Source organism: Panthera leo, chromosome A3 (assembly GCF_018350215.1).
Source record: "Panthera leo isolate Ple1 chromosome A3, P.leo_Ple1_pat1.1, whole genome shotgun sequence".
NCBI lineage: Eukaryota > Metazoa > Chordata > Mammalia > Carnivora > Felidae > Panthera > Panthera leo.
In genome coordinates this window covers 66,689,746-66,712,739 of record NC_056681.1, presented here as the reverse complement: position 1 = coordinate 66,712,739, position 22,994 = coordinate 66,689,746, and the positions used below count along the sequence as shown (strand labels likewise).

The window sequence follows — 22,994 nt, the reverse complement described above, 5'->3', positions numbered from 1 at the left end:
TCCCAGAAAACTCCATAATGCAGAATGCTAAATTCTCCCAGATATAATCTTCAGTAAATACAGACATACCTACAAAGGCAGGTGGGGGAAGGAGGACACAGTATGGAACATAGACTGAATGTTATATTTGAGGTAGTACCAAGATCAGATGTTTAGATATTCTATTAAACCTCACAAGAAAAAACTCACAGGACTTTCAAGTTGGAAAACATCATTAAAAACCTTCTAATTTTACTGTTTATGGAGAAACAGATACAGGAGACAGTTGGGAAATACACCAAGGACACCCAGAGGGGCAGAGGAGAAAAGAAATGAAATATGCTGACTATAAGCCCAAAGCACTGTCTCCCTTACCATACATTTATTCCCTTTCAAGAATAAACTGTAACTCCCCAACAACATTTTAACCATTCATTTATTGCAGTATTTATTGAGAACCTACTCTGCAGGTTACAGAACCTACAGTTGAACAACCAAAAACAGGACCTTACAGAATGGCAATGAAGACAGTCATTATATAAAATAAAATAGTGCTATCTCCATGAAGGCACAGAAGCATGCATGTTAATAGTCCTTTCCAGGAAAAAAAAAAAAAAAAAGAAGAAAAAAAATAAATAAGCCTTTCCAGGGACACCAAGAAATGATCATCATTAAACAAAGTCTCTGACTTACAAAAATTATAAACTTAATGGAAGAGAAAGGCACATACAAAGACACAAACATGTTACAGATGTGTAGGAGATATATGGGATACAGTAAATCTGGACATTATTACTTTAAAAACAGTAAAATCAAATCTGTCTAATGCTGGCACTCAACTTTATGTAAAATCTATTTTATTATTTAGGTTTCAGGAATACTGACAAAGCTCAGAGTATTCATACTCATAATAACGATTTAGTGAATTTCAAAGTTGCTATTAAACTGTGATTTTAAAAACCACATGCTAAAGAATATTAGTTTCTCAAAGTATTTTATTATCACAACCTGGTTAAAATATTAAAGCACACAGAATTCCCTCACATCTTTATTTTTTCTACTCTTAAAAATAACCAAATTAAAAAGGAAGATAATTACCTTAAATGCCAAATACCAATCATTCTCCTTCGAGGCCTTATTTCCAGCTCTATTCTTATAAACTTCAACTCTATACTGACGAACTAGAAGAAGATCTTTTACAAAAGACTCAAAATTCATTTTACTAAGCACAACACTCTCCAGAGTCTTTGTTCCTAAAGAAAAATATTAAAAATACATGTTACAGATTTAAGGATTTAAAGTAGTAACACAATGGTTCCCCCAAGCCACATTCTTCTCTCAGTAATTCATTTCTTCAATAAACTGTTTATCAAGCCCTTATTACATATCTGAAGGACTTTGGTAGTTGAAGGGCATAAAATGAACAGATATGGCTCTTCTGCTTTCATGGAACCTACACATCAAAATAAAAAATTAAGAAAGATAAAAGAATAAGTAAATACATATATAGATAAACTTACTTGTCCTTTCTTATAATTAGTTTCTCAGAAGTCTGAATAGAGTTCTATAATTACATGGGGCGCCTGGGTGGCTCAGCTGGTTGAGCAGCCAATTCTTGGTTTGGGCTCAGATCGTGGTGTCATGGTTTGTGGGTTTGAGCCCCGCGTTGTGCTCTGTGTGCTGACAGTACAGAGCGTGCTTGGGATTCTCCTTCTGTGTCCCTCCCCCACTAGCTCTCTTTCTCTCAAAATAAATAAACATCAAAAAAAAAAAAAATGTCTTATAACTATATCGTATTTGTATGAAATTAAACTTTTCCGAAAAGGTCCATAAAAACAAATTAGTCATTATTCATTGCAAAATGTTCTAGGTAACACAGATCAAAACTCAAAGGTTCGAAAAAGTACAGCAAGGTGGGAATGCAAACTGGTGCAGTCATTCTGGAAAACAGTATGGTGGTTCCTCAAAAAATTAAGAATAGAACTACTCTTTGACCCAACAACTGCACTACTAGGTATTTATCCAAAGGATACAGGAATGCTAACTCAAAGGGGCACACACACCCCCAATGTTTATAGCAGCACTATCGACAATAGCCTAAGTATGGAAAAGAGCCCAAATGTCCATCAACTGATGAATGGACAAAGATAACGTGGTATACGTACACAATGGAGTATTACTCGGCAATCAAAAAGTAGGAAATCTTGACATTGGCAACAATGTGGATGGAAGTAGAGAGTTTTGCTAAGTGAAATAAGCCAGTCAGAGAAAGACAAAAATCATATGATTTCACTAATGTGTGGAATTTAAGATACAAAACGGATGAACATAAGAAAAGGGAGGCAAAAATAATACAAAAAACAGACAGGGAGACAAACCATAACAGACTCTTAAATACAGAGAACTGAGGGTTGCTTGAGGGGTATTGGGTGAGGGGATGGGCTAAATGGGCATTAAGGAGGACACTTGGGATGAGCACTGAGTGTTAGACGTAAGTGATGAATTACTAAATTCTGTTCCTGAAATCATTATTACACTATTTTAACTAACTTGGTTTAAATTTTTAAAAAAGGAAAAAAAAGTACAGCAAAAAGGAGACTTCCCTTTCACACTGATCCCCTACACATAGAGTTTACCAGCCAAGTACCATCAGTTTATAAAATATATTTCCAGGGTGCCTGGGTGACTCAGTGGGTTAAGAGTTCAGTTTCAGCTCAGGTCATGATCTCATGGTTTATGGGTTTGAGCCCCGCGTCAGGCTCTGTGCTGACAGCTCAAAGCCTAGAGCCTGCTTCAGATTCTGTGTCTCCCTCTGTCTGTGCCTCCCTGTTCACGCTGTCTCTCTCAAAAATAAACATTAAATTTTTTTTAATATATTTCCAAACACAGGCTATGCACACACAAACATTACTTTGTTCCTCTCTTACATCAATGGTTGCAAACTACAAACAGTGCTCTGTATCTTGGCTTTTTTTTTTAACCTAATATATTTTGGAGATTGTTCCATCAGTACATAATCAGCTTCTTTCTGTTTATAGCTACAAACATTCTAATGACTCTGAGGATGTACTATAATTTAGTCACTTACTGATGAACATATAGGTTGTTTCCAGTCTCTATTACAATGCTGCATGAATAATCTTGTACATGCTTCACTCTCCAATATGAGTACATCTGTAAGGTAAAGCCCCAAAACTGGATTTTATCAAAGAATACAGTGATTTTGATAAATATTGCCAGACTATTCCCTTTGGTTGGCTGTGTAAATTAACACTATCATCCATAAAGTATGAGTGCCTTTATTTCCCCTATCCAAGCAACACAGAGTTTTCAAACTTTCTGGTCTTCATCTCAGATTACTGGTTCTGAGCTAGGAATAATCTTGCTTCTCTAGCAGACATTTGCCAAAGCCTGGGGACATTTGGGTTGTCAACTGAGGGAGGGAGAACAGCAGAGTACTAATGGAATCGCATGGGTAAGGCAGGGGTGCTGTTAAACTTGCACAGGATACTGGGGCACCTGGGTGGCTCAGTTGGTTAGGCATCCAACCTCAGCTCAGGTCATGATCTCCCATGATCTGCACCGACAGATAAGAGCCTGGAGCCTGCTTCGGGTTCTGTGTCTCCCTCTCTCTCTCTCTCTCTCTGCCCCTCCCCTGTTCACACTCAGTCTCTCTCTCAAAAATAAAAATATCTTTAAAAAAATTTTAACATGCACAGGATAGCCCCTCACAACAATAATTACTCAGTCCAAAATATCAATAGTGCCAAGGTTAAGAACTCTTACTAGAAAACAGTGTCCCACCTTAGTTTTGATTTGCAACTGTCAATTTCTTACAAAATTAATAAAATCACTCACACCATCAAATTGAATAAAAATTCGATTTTCTTATAATAACAGGTAATACCAGTGATAATACCACTTAAAAGTATTTAAGGGGCCCCCTGGGTGGCTTAGTCAGTTGAGCATCCGATTCTTGATTCCAGCTCAGGTCAATATCCCAGAGGCCTGGGATCAAACCCTGCATTAAGCTCCACACTGAGCATGGAGCCTGCTTAAAATTCTCTCCCTCTGGGGCGCCTGGGTGACTCAGTCAGTTAAGCCTCCGACTTCAGCTCAGGTCACGATCTCACGGTCCGTGAGTTCGAGCCCCACGTCGGGCTCTGGGCTGATGGCTCAGAGCCTGGAGCGTGCTTCCGATTCTGTGTCTCCCTCTCTCTCTGCCCCTCCCCCGTTCATGCTCTGTCTCTGTCTCAAAAATGTTAAAAAAAAAAAAAAAATTAAAAAAAAATTCTCTCCCTCTCCCTCTGCTCCCTCCCCTGCTCTCTCTCTCTCTCTCTCTCTCTCAAATAAAAACTAAAAAGTAAGTTAATTCAGAATAGGGATGCCTGGGTGGCTCAGTCAGTTGAGCATCCAACTCTTAATTTAGGTTCAGGTCATGATCTCACGGTTCATGAGTTCGAGCCCTGCATCTAGCACTCAGTTCTTAGCAGAGCCCACTTCAGATCTTCTGTACCTCCCCTCTCTGCCCCCCCCCCAACTTGTGCTGTCTCTCCCTCCCTCTCTCTCTTAAAAAAAATATTTTTAAAAAATAATAGGGATGCATGGGTGGCTCAGTCAGTTAAGCATCCGACTTCTGCTCAGGTCATGATCTCACAGTTCCTGGGTTCAAGCCCCATGTTGGGCTCTGTGCTGACAGCTCAGAGTCTGGAGCCTGTTTCGGATTCTATGTCTCCCTCTCTCTCTGTCCCTCCCCAGCTCACACTCTGTCTCTATCAAAAATAAATAAACATTTTTTTAAAATTTCTTTTAAATAATAGATGTCAAGTATAACTATCAAATACAAATAAGCATGAAGATTAAATGACATAATTCAACTGTTTTGTACACCTAAACACAGGTAACATTCCCAACATTTCTTCATTAGTTATAAGTACTAGTATTAGTTATAAGTTATTAGTATAATCCCCACTGTCTGCCACCCTGAAAAAGGGCTCAAATCTTGCCTAAGGTTCTTCCCTAGAACATTCCTCGTGATCTCATCCAGGACTGACAAACAAGTATTTACAGGGACCAGGCCAGGTATCAAATGAGCAAAGGAAGCCAAAGGAAGAGAACAACAGAGCTGACATGACAAGTGGCTTCAAAAGAGATCATATAGAGTGGTGGGAACCGTGACAAAACAAGGAAAGCACAGGAGAGTAAAGGAGGAATCTGGAACACATCAGAGAGCAGCCACTCAGCTCCAAACCCACTGCTTTGCTGCGGGTATATTCACACCCAGAGTTTTCAACTGGGCAGACTTTTCAAAAGCAGCTCAAAATATGATTTTTTTTTCATGAAATGTCCCAATGTTTAAAATACAGGCAATCAGTTCAAACTTAGAGCAAAACACTATTTAGGCCACCAGTCTTCAACTCAGTCACATTTTTCTTAGACTTGAATAGATTGCTGTTTCTCTAGCTTGCATTTAGAAAGCAAGTTGCATGAAAATTATGTTTACTCTATACTCCCATTCAACAAAGCCTGTACTCACACTTCTCAGAGGCATCCTCCAAAACGAAGGCCTCCAGCCTGCAACAGACTCACATCTCCCAACTAACACTCACTCACGATGAGAACCTGAGTGGAATGGTAAGTCCCATTTAAATTATTTCCTGGTTTTGCCTAGCACTCATTCCACTTTGCCCAAAACTCTCTGGTGTTTTGTTTAATTTTTTTTTTTAACATTTATTCATTTTTGAGAGACAGAGACAGAATGCAGGTGGGGGAGGGGCAGAGAGAGAGAGGGAGACACAGAATCCGAAGCAGGCTCCAGGCTGTCAGCACAGAGCCGACCACAGGGCTTGAACTCAGACTGTGAGATCATGACACAAGTTGAAGGACACTTAACCGACTGAGCCACCCAGGCGCCCCTCTCTTTTTTAAGTTTGTTTATTTTGAGAGAGAGAGAATGAGTGGGGGGAGGGCAGAGCGGGGGGAGGGCAGAGAGAAAGAGAGAAAGAGAGAGACAGAGAGACAGAGACAGAGACAGAGAGAGAGAGAATCCCAAGCAGGCTCCACGCCATCAACAGAGCCCAACCATGGGGCTCAATCCCACCAACCAAAAGACAATGACCTGAGCCAAAATCAAGAGCCAGACCCTCAACTGACTGAGCCACCCAGGTGCCCCCCCCCCTCATTTTTAATACTAAAAGTCCCATGTTCCATGAGCCCTCTCAATCCCAAGAAAACTAGAATGATTGGTCACCCTACCAACCCATCCAGTTGAATTCCACATAAGTAACATTATTCATGATGAAACATCATTAAAATAAGAAAAAAAATTTTGCTCAAGGAAAGCACTGACACAAAAATCACAGAGGAATTTCTCCCAAAGACACTTATAAACACCACTGTGAAGATTATCAGCAACTTCCAATAAATACAATGAATTTAAAAAATACTGCTTTTCAAATCTTCCTTTACATTTTAGAAGGCAAAATGTAAAGTCTAACTCAGCAAAAACAATTCTAAGAGAGGGGAAAAAAAAATCATCAGTCTGGCAAAATTCTGAAACAGCTCTTAAATCATCAACCCAGTACGATGTGTCAGCAGAACTGTCTGGCCAGTACAGGGTTTTTAAAGCATCTGAAATTGAATGCTATCACCGGATGAACAAGCACTCTCAGATCCACAAGCCCCACCACTCCCTATTACATTCAACTACTTTGCACATCAATGTTATCTACTCGGCTCTGGGTAGAAGGAATCCGGTCAAGTCTTTCAACCTCTTTCAACAGACAAATTCAACAGAATACAGGTTCACAACAGTGGTAATTTCTTAAGAGTGGGTGGGGTGAAGAGACAAATGAGGTAATTCCCCTCCCCCCATGGCCTCCCCTACCTCCACTGCTAAGGTACAGAAGGGCTGCCCAACCGCCAAGGTTATCCTCCAAAATTACTATTTCTCTCAAAGGAGTTTTTGTGACATACTGGGTGGCAGTGCATTTTAAGTCTTATTTACTGACAGGCATCTAAAATACAGCTACTTGGGGTGCCTGGGTGGCTCACTCGGTTAAACACCTGACTTCAGCTCAGGTCATGATCTCCTGGTTTGTGAGTTCGAATCCCGCGTCAGGCTCTGTGCTGACAGCTCAGAGCCTGATGCCTGCTTCGGATTCTGTGTCTCCCTCTCTCTCTCTCTCTCTCTGCCCCTCCCCTGCTCACGCTTTTGCTTTCTCTCTCTCTCTCAAAATAAACAAATAAACATTGTAAAAAAATAAAATAAACACAACTAATCAGTTGGGAGGTAAAATTGACCTCCTGGTATGAAATAAGGGACAGAAAACTACCCAGCCTCCACCTGGGATACAGCAGAAGGAACCGCCTCATGTTCATACAAGATTCTTCTCTTCAGGAATAATTTGGAGCCCCCAACCTCATTCAGCTGACAATTACCATGTGTCTCCCACACGTGGGCACTGTGCCAGGTGCTGGGGTTCAGAGGCAGACACTGGTTAAAACACAGTTCCTGCCCTCTAGGAGCTTTCAGTCTACTGGGATAGATGGGCAATAGGGTAGAATACATGCTGTGTCTAGGGTACGGAGAAAGTCTCAGGTCAGGGAACACCTAAGAGGCACAGCTAACCAGACCATCTTAACGTGGGAATCAAGAAAGACTTCCAAAAGAAGACACTTTCTGAGATCTGACAACAAAAGAGGCAAAAGGCTAAGGAACTTTCTTTTTCAGTGATTCAGATTCCTAATCTACAAATTGGAGCTAGGTACTAACCCATCTCACAGGGCTTTATTACAATAATGTTATCACTAGATGTTGAAAATCAAAAGTAGCTAAGAAGATGCAACTAAGTCTAAATGCTAATAGAATGAACCAGACAGAAGAAAGAAAGGATCAACAGAAAGCCACATCTGAGAAGTGGGGATGGGATCCAGACCATAGCAAAAGGCCACCTCCTCACTGACACAACAGGGAAGGAAAGAAGGTACAGATGACATTAAAAAGTATAGGTTCAAGGGATGCCTGGGTGGCTCAGTAGCTTAAGCATCCAACTCTTGATTTAGGTTCAGGTCATGATCTTGTGGTTTGTGGGTCTGAGCCCGACATTGGGCTCTGCACTGTCAGTAGGATTCTCTGTCTCCCTCTCTCTGCACCTCACTCACTCATGTGCTCTCTCTCTCAAAAGTGAATAAAATTAAAAAAAAAAGTATAGGTTCAGGAAATAACCCAAATGTCTGTGAACTAGCAAATGGATAAAAACAAGATACAGTATATCTATAGAATGGATTATTATTTGGCAATAAAAAGAAGTGAAGTACTAATAGCAGTGATGAATCTTGAAAATATTTCTAAGGGAAAGAAGCCAGTCATGAAAGACTACATATTTTATGGTTCCATTTTTATGAAATGTGCAGAATAAGCAAATCTAGAGAGAATGCAGGTTAGTGGTTGCCTAGGTTTGGGAGAACAGGAGAGAGTGAAAGGGGTGGGGAGTGACTGCTAATAGGTACAGGTTTATTTTGGGGGCTGACAAAAAATGTTTTATTTTTTTTTATTTATTTTATTTTTTTAACGTTTTTATTTTTGAGACAGAGAGAGACAGAGCATGAACAGGGGAGGGGCAGAGAGAGAGGGAGACACAGAATCTGAAACAGGCTCCAGGCTCTGAGCTGTCAGCACAGAGCCCGACGCGGGGCTCGAACTCATGGACTGTGAGATCATGACCTGAGCCGAAGTCGGACGCTTAACCGACCGAGCCACCCAGGCGCCCCCAAAAAATGTTTTAAAATTTACCATGGAAGCACCTGGCTGGCTCAGTCAGTAGAGCAGACGACTCTTGATCTCAGGGTCTTGAGTTCGAGTCCATGTTGAGTACATACATTACTTTAGAAAGTAAATATAAATAAATAAAATGTGCCATGTGTAATGGTTTATTACAAAAACCACGGATTTGTAAAAATAAAAACAAACTGAACTATTTACTTTAAGTGTGTAAATCATATTGTATATTAATAATATCTCAACAAATCTGTTTTACCTAAAGTATAGGTTTGAGGGCAGGAAATTGAAGGACTTCTCGTCTAATGATTTCTATTTTCTCTAGTCAGAAACAAGTTCAACTGCTCAATAATATGGGAAAAGGTCACAGGGTCCAAGATTTGTAGAGTGCAAGTACACGTGGTCCTCATCATGCCTTACAGTTCTGCAATAAGCAATGATGCCTAGAAACATAACTAACCTTAACTTGATCAGGTTTCCAGGTGGAACAGAGAAACAAAGAAAAAGGTTTTTTAACCCTTTAACATTATGCATAGTATTAAACTGAAGGAAAATTCCTCCCAAGAAACAAGTATTGGCAGCCTTACACCAACGATGACACATTATTGGGAGGCCTACGTGGCTCAGTCAGTTAAGCATCTGACTCTTGATTTTGGCTCAGGTCATGATCTCACAGTTAATGAGTTCAAGCCCCACATCAGGCTCTGTGCTGGCAGTGCAGAGCCTGCTTGGGATTCTCTCTCATCTCTCTGCCCCTCCCTTGCATACATGCATGCTCTCTCTCTCTCTCTCTCAAAATAAATAAATAAACTTAAAAAAAAAAAAAAAAAACATTAAGGGGCATCTGGGTGGCTCAGTCAGTTAAGCATCTGACTCTTGGTTTAGGCTCAGGTCATGATCTCACAGTTCATGAGTCCGAGCCCCATTTTGGGCTCTGGGCTGACAGTATGGAGCCTGCTTGGGATTCTCTCTGCCTCTCCCCCACTGGCTCTCTGGGTCTGTCAAAATAAACTTCAAAAAAATTTTTTTTAATAATAAATAAAACATTATTTAAAAAGATCTTCAGTTACACTGCATCCTGCATAGTGAAAACTGCAAGACATCAGCTTTGAAGATCTACAGTACATTTTTGCTTTTGAGTCCCTCCCTCTTCCAGTTATTTCAGCCGATTTCTAGTAACAAATGATTGATCTTTTTGTAACTATTATCCTACACAAACATATATTAGGACAATCTTTTACCTAAAATGTGTATTTGGCATAAATGTCTAACATAAGAACTAGATCCTTAGGAATAACCCATTTACTTGCTAATCTCTGAGAAGTTAAATTCACCTGTTTTTAAAGTTTGTTTATTTATTTAGAGAGAGACTATGCACGCGCACACAATCAGGAGAGGTCAGAGAGAAGGAGGGAGAGAATCCCAAGCAGGCTCCATGCTGTCAGTGCAGAACCAGATGCGGGGCTCAATCCCAAAAACCCATGGCATGGGATCATGACCTGAGCAGAAACCAAGAGTCAGACACTTAACCAAACTGAGCCACCCAGGGGCCCCAAGTTAAATTCACCCTTAATGCCATACTCAGCATGACTAAGAGGAGGTGACAGTCTAGGTTACTCTATTCTTAGAAATGTGCCCAGTAAACACATTTCAACCTTCAAGAGCAATAAAAGGAAAATTTTTGTTTTTTAAAAGCTTACACTCCAGTATAAAAGATTCCTGGATATTTATACTAAACTTCCTTCCCAATAAATGGGTATAATGCTTAATATCCATTATTCCTTTCATAATCTAAAATAGAAAAACTAGGGGCGCCTGGGTGGCTCAGTTGGTTAAGCGTCCGACTTCTGCTCAGGTCATGATCTCGCGGTTCGTGAGTTCAAGCCCTGCGTCAGGCTCTGTGCTGAGGGCTCAGAGCCTGGGGCCTGTTTCAGATTCTGTGTCTCCCTCTCTCTCTCTGACCCTCCCCCATTCATGCTCTGTCTCTCTCTGTCTCAAAAATAAATAAACGTTAAAAAAAAAATTTTTTTTTAAATAAAAAATAAATAAATAAAATAGAAAAACTATTAGAATCATTAACAGGTGCATAGAAAAATCAGTGATTCAATGTACACAAACATACAAGTATGTTTAGAACTTTTTACATCATTTTAAATGCTTAAACTATTCTACACTGCATAATACAAAAATAAGAGAGTTAAGTGCACTAGCCTGGAAAAACTTTAAAACTGGAAAGCAACTTAGACCATCGTTAACTATGAAGCCATCCATAATGATCTCTGGCTGGTCTTCATTGATCCCAACACCTCTACTCTTGCCCCTTCTAACAACCCCCACCCTACAGCCAAATGATCCAACATATCACTTCACCTTTTACTTAAGCCATCCAACTTCTCAGGGACCTACAGCATAAAATTCCAACAACTCACTACAACATAAAGAGCCTTTCATCATCTGATCCCATCCACCTGAGCCACCCTCCTCAGGGTTTTCTGCTCTAGCAACAGCAATCTGCCTCTTTTCAGATCCTCTCCGCTGCAAACACCGGTCCTTCAAGACTCAAGTGAAATTCAGCTTCTCATGCAATGCTTCTGAGGTCTCCAATTTTTGGCATTCCTGCCTCTTTGTCTCTTCAACTTGCTACGGAGCACACCTCCACAATTTTTCTCAGTGAACTGTTATTTCTGTCTTGCTCTCCACCAGAAAGATCTCTGTGAAGGCAGGGATACTGTCTTTCCCAGTGTCCATAACCCTGCGTGATACAGCAGCACTCAACAAATTTTTGTCTAAGGAATGAAACATCCTTTTTGTCAATAACATCCCATCTGCATGTGACAAAAGTAGCACTAGAAGCTACGACTCCTCACTCCTGCCAGAATGCTCTTTCCATCATCAAAATGGAGCCAGGCAGTAAAGATCAACACACAACATCTAGAACATACAGCTCACATAGGGTGAGAAGTTTGTATGTAGCCTTAGAGGGAGAGATGATGCTGGAGAGATGGGGCTGGGATTACAGAGGACATGGAGTGACGAATTGAGGCACAGACATAAGTGACTAGACCAAGGTCACACAGCTATTAAGTGGAGGATCGCGACTTGAATCCAGGCAATCTGGCTCGAAGCGAGGTTCTGACCACTTGGCAACAGTTCCTGCCCATCAACAGTAACCCATTCCAGATCCCTGCACTGCGTGTGGGCAAAATCACACTGGTGACATAAAACGGTTTCCCAGACCACCTTCTATTTTAAATCTAACTCCTGGTCGGGAGTTGCGAGAAGATCCACAGGGCCAAGGCGGGGCGGCGGGCAGACACCCACGCGACTGCAGGGGATCAAGAAAGAACAATGTATTAAAACGCCTCGCCCAACGCCTGGCAGCCGGGACGCTCTCTCCGTGTCCGTTCTCCCCGTGTCCGTTGTTAGTTCAGGTCTAGGGCCGCTGCAGAGGGACAGACTCAGGACGGACGCAGGGCAGGGGTGGGTGGCGCCTCACTTGGCCAGGCAGCGGCCGCAGAAAGCGCCATCCCCGGGAGGCACCGACGTCTCCGCCCCCGTGCCTCCTCGCCCAAGAATCGCACGCCGCCCATTGCCTGAAAGGAGCCCCCTCCGCGGGGTCCCCCCGAGCCCGCGCCGTCCCCGCCCTCACCTGGCGGCCCTATGTACTTGACCACCCCCTGGGTCTTGAACACTTCTCGGGCGGCCAGCAGCGCGTCCTCGTGGTGCGCCGTGTAGAAGTCGCCCCGGTCGAAGAGGCGCACCGTGGTGGTCGGCTTCTCCGGCATGGTCTGGAAGAAGCGCACGAAGCCGATCTCGGCCGCGCTCTCCAGCTGCAGCGTCTCCTTCGGCAGCACCGCCATTTCGGAAACTCTCCACCGCCTGCCAGAAAAAACTGCGCGACCCCGCACCCGCTAAGCTGTTTCCCGCCTCCCTTCCCTCCCTCCCGTGCGACGTCCGGCCTCTGCGGAGTCACCCAATCAGCACCGAGCGCTGCATTTCGGTGGGTGGGAGTCCGCTGCGGCAGCCAATCACAAACGGACGCGGCCCAGCTTCCCGCGCACGCTGGTAACTGTCTACTGCGCATGCTTGAGCCTAGGTCGCGCGCCGACCCTGGCAGACAGCCATCGTTAAAAGATTTCAGGTGCTGGTGACTTTTTCTGCTGCATCTGAAAGGAATCCAGGTGGATAGATAACTAGGGAAGGCGGCCGGGTGGGACGTTTTGGCTCTCTTGAGTTTATTATGAACCCGGAAGTATGAGTGAGATCAGAAAGAAACTTGAAAACAAGGAAAAACTAGCCTTTCTTCCCGTCCTAATACATTTTTTTTTTTAACTGCACCTCTCTCTGAGCAGGGAGTAATGCTTAGAATCGTTGAATCATTATATTGTACACTTGTAACTAACATAACACTGGAGTTATACTGAAATTAAAAAATAAAACCACCCCTCTTTCCCTGTCTCCCTTTTCCTTTTTAAGCAAACTGCCAACATCAAGATTACAGGTTTCTTCCACAACCTCCTTATTGTTCTATACTAGCCATATTCTTTCTCGTTTCTCCTTGACTGATTCATTCATTTAAAAACATGTATGTGGCCTTCTATGTGCCAGCCTCTTCTAGAATCTGAGGATCACTAGAAATGGAAAGAGAAAAACCACTGCCTTTGTTCAGTTTGTATTCTCATGAATGAATTCAGATGATAAGTAAATTTATAGTAAGAAAATTGTTAGAAGATAACTGTATAGGTGGAAAATAAAGATGGGGTGAAATTTTTTTTAATGTTGAGCAAAGATCTGAAGGAGGTCAGAACGCATCCTGCACAGTTACCTGCCTTAGGAAAGGTATCTACTCTCCTGTTTGGCTCACTCTTTACCCAAGGAAGCAGCTCCAACCCTGATTCAACTGCAGAATTACTCCAGGGGCTTTTCAAAGATATACCTGGGCCACACCCACATACAAAAGCTTGGAATTTATGAAGGTGGAGTTTTGGGATCTTTTTAAAAACATCCTTGGGTATTCCCGACAATGTTTTGAAACCAGTGGCCTACAGTTAAAATTCAAATATCTTGGAAAACAGAAAAAGTTTGGATCCTCTGCTGACTAATTTTCCCACAGACTTAACATCTCCCTCAGCCTGCAGTGCTCTCGCCTCTCACCCCAGGTCTGTTATCTGGGCCAGTAAATTCCTCTTCTAGGGCGCCTAGTCCGTAGAGCCCGAGACTCTTGACCTCAGGGTCCTGAGTTCAAGCCCCACATTGGGCACAGAGCTTACTTAATAATTAAATTTCCTTTACCTTTCAAGGGTTGTGGCTTCAACACAAACTTGTCTCTCTGCTCCAGAATGGCCCTTTCCTGTCTGTGTAGCAAATTCCCAGTCATCATTTTGTCTTCGATCCCAAATGTCTCCTCAGTCCAACCTGCCCAGTTTCTGCAGGTGTCATCAGTTGCGTTATCTTCTGGAGTACCTACCACCTTATTCATATTATAATATTTTCTGCATTGTTTTATAATACCTGTTCACTTCTTTTACTAAACACCTGGAAAGGACACCAATGAGTTTTTATAGTTAATGATAATGACTAATGTTCATCACCATTCACTGACAGGTGTCTTCCTTATTTTTACATGTGTTAACTCTTTTAATCTTTGAAACGCTAGGTATTAGGTACTATTGTTATTCTTTTTTTTTTTTTTTTTAATTTTTTTTTTCAACTTTTTTTTTTTTTTTTTTTTTTTTTGGGACAGAGAGAGACAGAGCATGAACGGGGGAGGGGCAGAGAGAGAGGGAGACACAGAATCGGAAACAGGCTCGAGGCTCCGAGCCATCAGCCCAGAGCCTGACGCGGGGCTCAAACTCACGGACCGCGAGATCGTGACCTGGCTGAAGTCGGACGCTTAACCGACTGCGCCACCCGGGCGCCCCTCTTTTCTCTTTTTTTTTTTTTTTTTTAATTTTTTTTTTTTTATTGTTATTCTTATTTTACAATGAAGCAATGGAAACTTGGAGATGTGAAGTATCTGGCCCAAGATTACAGAGCTGGTAGTAAGTAATACAGTTCTGTCTTGTTCCAAATTCTGTATGCTTAACCGTCTGTGTGCCATAAGGCCTGGCACCTATTGGGTATGCACTGTCAACAATAGCCAAAGTATGGAAAGAGCCCAAATGTCCATCGATGGATGAATGGATAAAGAAGATGTGGTATATAGATACAAGGGGTATTACTCGGCAATCAAAAAGAATGAAATCTTGCCATTTGCAACTACGTGGATGGAACTGGAGGGTATTATGCTAAGTGAAATTAGTCAGAGAAAGACAAATGTCATATGACTTCACTCATATGAGGACTTTAAGAGACAAAACAAATGAACATAAGGGAAGGGAAACAAAAATAACATAAAAACAGGGAGGGGGATAAAACAGAAGAGACTCATAAATATGGAGAACAGAGGGTTACTGGAAGGGGGTGTGGGAGGGGGGATGGGCTAAATGGGTAAGGGGCACTAAGGAATCTACTCCTGAAATCATTGTTGCACTACATGCTAACTAATTTGGATATAAATTTTAAAAAATAAAATTGGAAAAAATCCACTCTAGAATGTGAGCTAAAGCCCCATTTCAGAATATTTGTACAGTTTAGGGGTGAAGCACCATGCTAATCAAGATGGATCTCCAAAGCGTGAGCCTTCTAAAGACCATAACCGTGGTGGTTGCTCCTGGGCAGGGGGAGTTCTACCAGCAGTTCTGAAAAAGATAATGTGTTTGAAACCTGAGTTTTATAGTCTGATGTCTTTAGCCATTCTTTTTGAGACATTATTACCATTTCTTTCTTTTTTAAGTGTATTTATTTATTTTGAGAGAAAGAAAGTTCAGGTAGAGTAGAGAGAGAGAGGGAGACAGAAAGAATCCCAAGCAGGGTCTGCACTGTCAGCACAGAGTCCTATGTGGGGCTTTAACTCATGAACTGTAAACTCATGACCTGAGCTGAAGTTGGACATTCAACTGACTGAGCCACCCAGGCACCCATTAAAACCATTTCTGAGAGACTATAATGGGCATAAAGTCCAGAAAATTCCTCCAGAGGACTATCAGCCTCGGCAGAGGACAGTGACTTTTAACAAAACATAGAAGATACCTAATGATCCTTTGCTTTGTATCCAGGCTAATAACAATGATCCTAACATGCTTTTTTCCTACAAAGTGTCTTTTTTTTTTAACGTTTATTTATTTTTGAGAGAGAGAGAGAGAGCATACACCAGGGGAGGGGCAGAGATAGAGGGGGACAGAGGATCCGAAGCAGGTCCTGTGCTGACAGAAGAGAGCCAGATGTGGGGCTTGAACCCACTGACTGAGAGACCATGACCTGAGCCAAAGTTAAATGTTTAACCGACTGAGCCATCCAGACATTCCCCTACAAAATGTCTTTGAGAAGAGGATTGAGCTCAGACTCACAACCCCGAGATCAAGAGTTGCATGCTCTTCCCACTGAGCCAGCCAGGTGCCCCAAGAAGTGGGTTCTTTAAATTAACCTGTTTAAACACAAGCTTGAAATAAAACTTTGACATGCACTTGTAATGAATTTGTCTAAGAGTATGTCTTAAAAGCATCTTTTTATTTATTTTTTTAATCTTGTTTTTAATGTTTATTGTTTACTTTTGAGAGGCTGCAAATGGGAGGGGCAGGGAGAGGAGACACAGAATCTCAAGCAGGCTCCAGGCTCTGAGCTGTCAGCACGGAGCCCGGCGTGGGGCTCAAACTCACGAACCCTGAAATCATGACCTGAGCCAAAGTTAAAGTTGGACGCTTAACCAACTGAACCACCCAGGCGCCCCAAGAGCATCTTTTTTTTTTAAGTCATGTGCATGGATTCAATGTTGTTGGAGCTCAGTGCAGTCTGCCCCAAGATATGCCACAGTGGAATGTTGATTGCTTTAAATTGAAGTTACTGAAAAAGCAGCAATGCAAGAAGGGCCTCTTGACCCTTTATCTCCCTGAATGCAGGAAATAAGTCTCCCATGTGAAAGGTGCCCCCCACATCACCTGGAGACTGAGAGTAGCATCCGTATCACCAGAGGTGGGAATTCAGGGCGGAAGAAGCCTATATAAACAAATCTTGTCGTTTTTACTAATTTACTACCCCAGCCCAAATTCTGGTTAGAATTCCTTTACTAATTGAAACTCCCAAACATGTTTTCTTTGTCCTGTCAATTCCTCACAGATTTATGTTTCTTTGTCTAAAATGTATAAACACTGCATACATTTGTCATTTCCTTTGGTCTCCTTTTTTATTGAATCTCTGTGCCCATGTAATTTTGGTTTTTTCTTCTGTTAATCTGTGTCAATTATTAATCCGACCAGAAGAACTTCTGAGAATAAAGGAAGTAATTTCCTTCTCCCCAACAATATTTATGATAAATTTCTAAAGTTATGTCAAATAGTGGCATCTTACAGAAATTTCATATGTTTTCCAGTCCTACATAGGAAACTATGCATTTCTAAAAATAACTGGCAAGAGAACTTTCATACAAATATAACTGGAAGACATGACATGACTGATAGGGTGCAAAAAATCATGACCCCAACAGGTTTTTTTAAATTTTCTCATATATTTTCCAAATTCACAATAATGACTATTTTCTTTTTACAGTCAGAATAAGTGTTGGGTAAAAAAGCATATGTACTAACAAAGAGGCTCATTAAAGAAATAATAATTACTATTTTAAAACAACCAAGTATAGAAAAGTATTGTGTACGTTAAGGTGCTTTAACCTTAAAAGTAAATTATTATTGTTAATTTAACAATTGAGAGAGAGAGGGAGACACAGAGAGAGGGAGACATCTTCAGAGCAGTCTGATGAATGAATAAATATGGTATAGCCATGCAACTCGATATTATTTGGTAATAAAAGTAGTGACTGCTTCGGAGCAACTGATGAATGTATATATAAAATATGGTATAGCCATGTAATTCGCTATTGCAGGGCTCAAACCCATGAATTGGAGATCATGACCTGAGCCGAAGTTGGCCACTCAACCAACTGAGCCACCCAGGTGCCCCTGGAGCATGTGACTCTTGATATCAGGATCATGAGTTCAAGCCTCACATTGTGTGTGGAACCTATTTAAAAAAAAAAAATAAAGCATATGATTATATTATCAGGAGTTGTATAACCATCACCACAATCTAACTTTAGAACGTTTTGTTGCTTCAAAAAAAAAATGGTATCTTACTGTGGTTGTGATTTAGATTTTCATTCCCCTAATGACTACCGATATTAAGCACCTTTTCATGTTTTCTGAATGTTCTTCTGAGAAACCATTTGCAGATCATATATCCAAAGGGACTTGTATCCAGATATATAAAGAAATCTTACATTTCAATAATAAAAAGATAAATAAACCAATTTAAAAGTGGACAAAGGACCCAAAGAAGTCACTGGTTTTGGAGAAAGCTCTTTGGTTAGTTACTGTGGAGAACAGAAGCTCTATGGATTGAAGAGTTCATTCTGAAAGCAAGATGTGCTTGTTGTTTTAGAAGTTTGATGGGGTGCCTGGCTGGCTCAGTCAGTAGGGCATGTGACTCTTGATTGTGGAGTTGTGAGTTCAAGCCCCACATCTGGTGTAGAGATTACTTAAAAATAAAATCTTTTAAAAAGTTTGATAAAAAACAGACACAGAGGGGCGCCTGGGTGGCGCAGTCGGTTAAGCGTCCGACTTCAGCCAGGTCACGATCTCACGGTCCATGAGTTCGAGCCCCGCGTCAGGCTCTGGGCTGATGGCTCGGAGCCTGGAGCCTGTTTCCGATTCTGTGTCTCCCTCTCTCTCTGCCCCTCCCCCGTTCATGCTATGTCTCTCTCTGTCCCAAAAATAAATAAAAAATGTTGAAAAAAAAAAAATTTAAAAAACAGACACAGAGAGTTAGACAAAATGAGGACACAGAGGCATATATCCCAAATGTAAAAACAGTACCAAGTAACAGTAAGAGACCTAAGTGAAATGAAAACAAGTAATAATGCCTGATAGAAAATTTAAAGTAATGATCATAAAGATACTCACTGGATTTAAGAGGGACTTCAATGACATCCTTAACAAAGAGATAAAAAGAACAAATCAGAGATGAAGAACACAATAAATGAAGTAAAAAATACACTAATAGAATAAATAATAAACTAGAAGAAGCAGAAGAATGAGACCTGGAGGACAGAGTAACGAAAAGTAATCAAGTTAAGTAGGTGAGAGAAAAAAAAAAAATTAAGCAATATGAGAATAGACTTAAGGAACTCAGTGACACCATCAAGTGTAATAACATTTGCATTATAGAGATCCCAGAAGAAAAGAAAGAAAATGGGGCAGAAAACTTACTTGAAGAAATAATAGCTGAAAACTTCTCAAAACTGGGGAAGAAAACAGAAATCCAGAACCAGGAGGCACAGAGAACCCCTAACAAAATCAACACAAGGAGGTCAAAACTAAGACACATAGTAATTAAAGTAGCAAAATTAATGATAAACAGAGAATTTTAAAAGCAGCAAGAGCAGGGGCACCTGGGTGGTTCAGTCGGTTGGTCTGACTTTGGCTCAGGTCATGATCTCACAGTTTGTGGGTTTGAGCCCCACATTAGGCTCTCTGCTGTCAACAAAGAGCCCACTTCGAATCCTCTGTCCCAGTCGCTCTCTGCCCTCCCCCACTCATTCTCTCTCTCTCTCTCAAAAATAAATAAACGTTAAAAAGCAGCAAGAGAAAAGAAAACAGTTACATACATGACCCATAACGCTGTCAGCTGAGTTTTCAGCAGAAACTTTGCAGGACGAGAGTGGCATGATATATTCAAAGTGTTGAAAGAAAAAAAATTCTGCAGTCAAGGGGTGCCTGTCTGGCTCAGCCGATTAAGTGTCCTACTCTTGATTTTGTCTTGGGTCATTATGTCATGGTTTGTGAGTTCCAGCCCCACACCGGGCTCTGTGCTGACAGAGGATTCTTGGGCTTGCTTGGGATTTTCTCTCTCTCTCTCTCTCTCTCTCTCTCTCTCTGCCCCTCCCTGACTCATGCTGTCTCTCTCTATCTCTCTCTCTCAAAAAAAAAAAAAAAAAAAAAAAAGTCTGCAGGCAAGAATACTGTATTCAGCAGCGCTATCATTCACATAGAAGGAGAGATAAAGAGTTTTCCAGAGGAAGAAAAATTAAAGAAATTCAGGACCACTCAACTAGCTCTACAAGAAATATTAAAGGGGACTCTTTGAGTGGAAAGACCATAAGTAAAAGTAAGAAAAGTAGGGAGCACAAAAGCAGTAAAAATAAGTATATCCATCTCACAACATAAAAGGATATAAAATATGACACCATATACCCAAAAGGTGGGGAGAAGAGGAGTAAAGAATGGGTTCAAACTTAAGCTACAATCAACTTAATATAGACTGCTCTATGCAGAAGATGTTACATATAAACCTAATCAATCAAAAACCCAGTTATAGGGGTACCTTGGTGGCTCAGTTGGTTAGGCATCCGACTTCAGCTCAAGTCATAATCTCACAGTCTGTAGGTTTGAGTCCTGTGTCCGGCTCTGTGCTGACAGCTCAGAGCCTGGAACCTGCTTCAGATTATGTGTTTCCCTCTCTCTCTGCCTCTCCCCCACTCATGCTCTCTCTCTCTCTCTCTGTCTCTCAAAGATGAATAAGTGTTAAAAAAAAATTTAAAAAACCAAAAACCCAGTTATAGATCTGCAAAAAATAAAGAGAAAGGAATCCGAGTATATCACTAAAGAAAGCCAATTAATCATGAGAAGAGAGCAACTGAAGAAAGGAACAGAGAAGAACTACAAAAACAACCATAAAACAAGTAACAAAATGGCAATAAATCCATACTTAATCAATGATTACTTTGAATGTAAATGGACTAAATTCTCCAATCAAAAGACATAAGGCAACAGAATAGATTTAATAATAATAATAATAAGACCTATCTATATGCTGCCTATAAAACTCATTTCAGACCTAAAGGCACATGTACATTGAAAGTGAAGGGATGGAGAAGCATTTGTTATGCAACCAGAAGTGAAAAGAAAACCAGGGTAGCAATATTTATATCAGACAAAATAGACTGTAAAACAAAGACTGTAACAAGAGACAAAGAATAACACTATATAATCATAAACAGAACAATCCAACAAAAAGATACAAAAATTATACCCATTTATGCACCCAACTTGAAAGCACCCAAATACAGAAAGCAGTTAATAATGAACTTAAAGTAATTGATAGTAATACAATAATAGTGGGGGCTTTAACACCCCACTTACATCAATAGACAGCTCATCCAAACAGAAAATCAACAAGGAAACAGTGGCTTTGAATGACACATTGGACACATGGATTTCAAGATATATTCAGAACACCCCATCCTAAAACAGCAGAGTACACATTCTTTTCAAGTGCACATGGAACATTCTCTAGAATGGATCACATTTTAGGCCACAAAACACACCTGAACAAATTCAAGATTGAAGTCATACCATGCATCTTTTCTAACCACAACACTAGAAATCAACCACAAAATGAAACTAGAAATCAACCACAAGAAAAAATCTGGAAAGAAGACAAATACAAGTAATCTACTATTACCCAAAGCAATTAACAAATTTAATGCAATCCCTATCAAAATATCAATCGCATTTTTTTCAGAACTAGAACAAACAATCATGAAATTTGTATAGAACCACAAAAGACCCTGAATAGCCAAAGCAATCTTGAAAAAGAAAAACAAAGCTGGAGGTATCACAATTCCAGATTTCAAGTTATACTACAAAGCTATAGTAATCAAAACGGTATGGTATTTGCACAAAATACACATTGATCATTGGAACAGAATAGAAAGTCCAGAAATGAACCCATGATTGTATGGTCACTCTTCGATAAAGAGGCAAGAATATGCAATGGGAAAAAGTCTCTTCAACAAACGGTGTTGGGAAAACTGGAGATGCAAAAGAATGAAACTGGACCAATACCTTACACCATACACAAAATAAACTCAAGATGGATTAAGGACCTAAATGTGACACCTGAAACCACAAAAATCCTAGAAGAGAGCATAGACAGTAATTTCTCTGACATGGGCTGTAACAGCATTTTTCTAGATATGTCTCCTCAGCCAAGGAAAACAAAAGCAAAAATAAACTATCAGGACTACATCAAACTAAAAAGCTTCTGCACAGCAAAGGAAACTACCAACAAAACCAAAAGACAATCTACTGAATAGGAGAAGATGCAAATGATATCCAATAAAAGGTTAGTATCCAAAATATATAAACAACTTAAATAACTCAACACCAAAAAACCCTAAGAATCCAATTTAAAAGTGGGCAGAAGACATGAACAGACATTTCTCCAAAGAAGACATTCAGATGGCCAACAGACGTAGGAAAAGATGTTCAACATCACTCATCATCAGGGAAATGCAAATCAAAACAGTGAGATATCACCTCACACCTGTCAGAATGGCTCAAATCAAAAACACAGGAAACAAGTGTTAGCAAGGATGTGAAGAAGAAAGGAACCCATAAGCACTGTTGGTGGGACTGCAAACTGGTGCAAATACTGTGGAAGACAGTTACGGTTTTTCAAAAAATTAGAAATAGAAGTACCCGGTCTATGGCCATACCACCCCGAACGTGCCCAATCTCGTCTGATCTCAGAAGGTAAGCAGGGTTGGGCCTGGTTAGTACTTGGATAGGAGAAATAGAACTACCCTACAATCCAGTAATCACACTACTACCCCCAAAATACAAAACCACTATTCAAAAGGATGTATACATCCTTATGTTTATCACAACATTACCAACAATAGCCAAATTATGGAAACAGCCCAAGTGTCCATCAACTGATGAATGGATAAAGAAGTGGTGGTTATGTATATGTACACACACACACACACACACACACACAAAATGGAATATTAGCAATACAAAAGAATAAAATCTTGCCATTTGCAACAACACGGATGGATCCAGAGTATGCTAGGTGAAATAAGTCAGAGAAAGACAAATACCCTATGATTTCACTTAAGTGTGAAATTTCAGAAACAAAACAAATGATCAAAGCAGAAAAAAAGAAACAAACCAAAAAACAGACTCTTAACTTTAGATCACAAACAGATGGCTACCAGAGGGGAGGGAGTGGGGGGATGAATGAAATAGGTGACAGGGATTAAGAGTACACTTATTGTGGGGTGCCTGGCTGCCTCAGTTGG

The 22,994-nt window shown here is 40.8% G+C and overlaps 1 protein-coding gene across 2 annotated transcripts in view; it reads right to left on the bottom strand.

The window, feature by feature from the left end:
* The window catches only part of MSH2 (mutS homolog 2), an 81,529-nt gene extending 68,847 nt beyond the window's left edge, over positions 1-12,682 (bottom strand). The window contains exons 1-3 of one of the 2 annotated variants that reach the window (XM_042932212.1): positions 12,408-12,485; positions 3,068-3,153; positions 1,078-1,232 (exon numbers count right to left, since the gene is read on the bottom strand). In XM_042932212.1, coding sequence (XP_042788146.1) covers positions 1,078-1,232; positions 3,068-3,077 — 165 coding nt within the window. In that variant the 5' untranslated portion in view covers positions 3,078-3,153; positions 12,408-12,485. Of the gene's footprint in view, positions 1-1,077; positions 1,233-3,067; positions 3,154-12,407 lie in introns of both variants that reach the window. The other variant, XM_042932211.1, reaches the window with a different exon arrangement.
* Between the last annotated feature and the right edge of the window lie 10,312 nt (positions 12,683-22,994).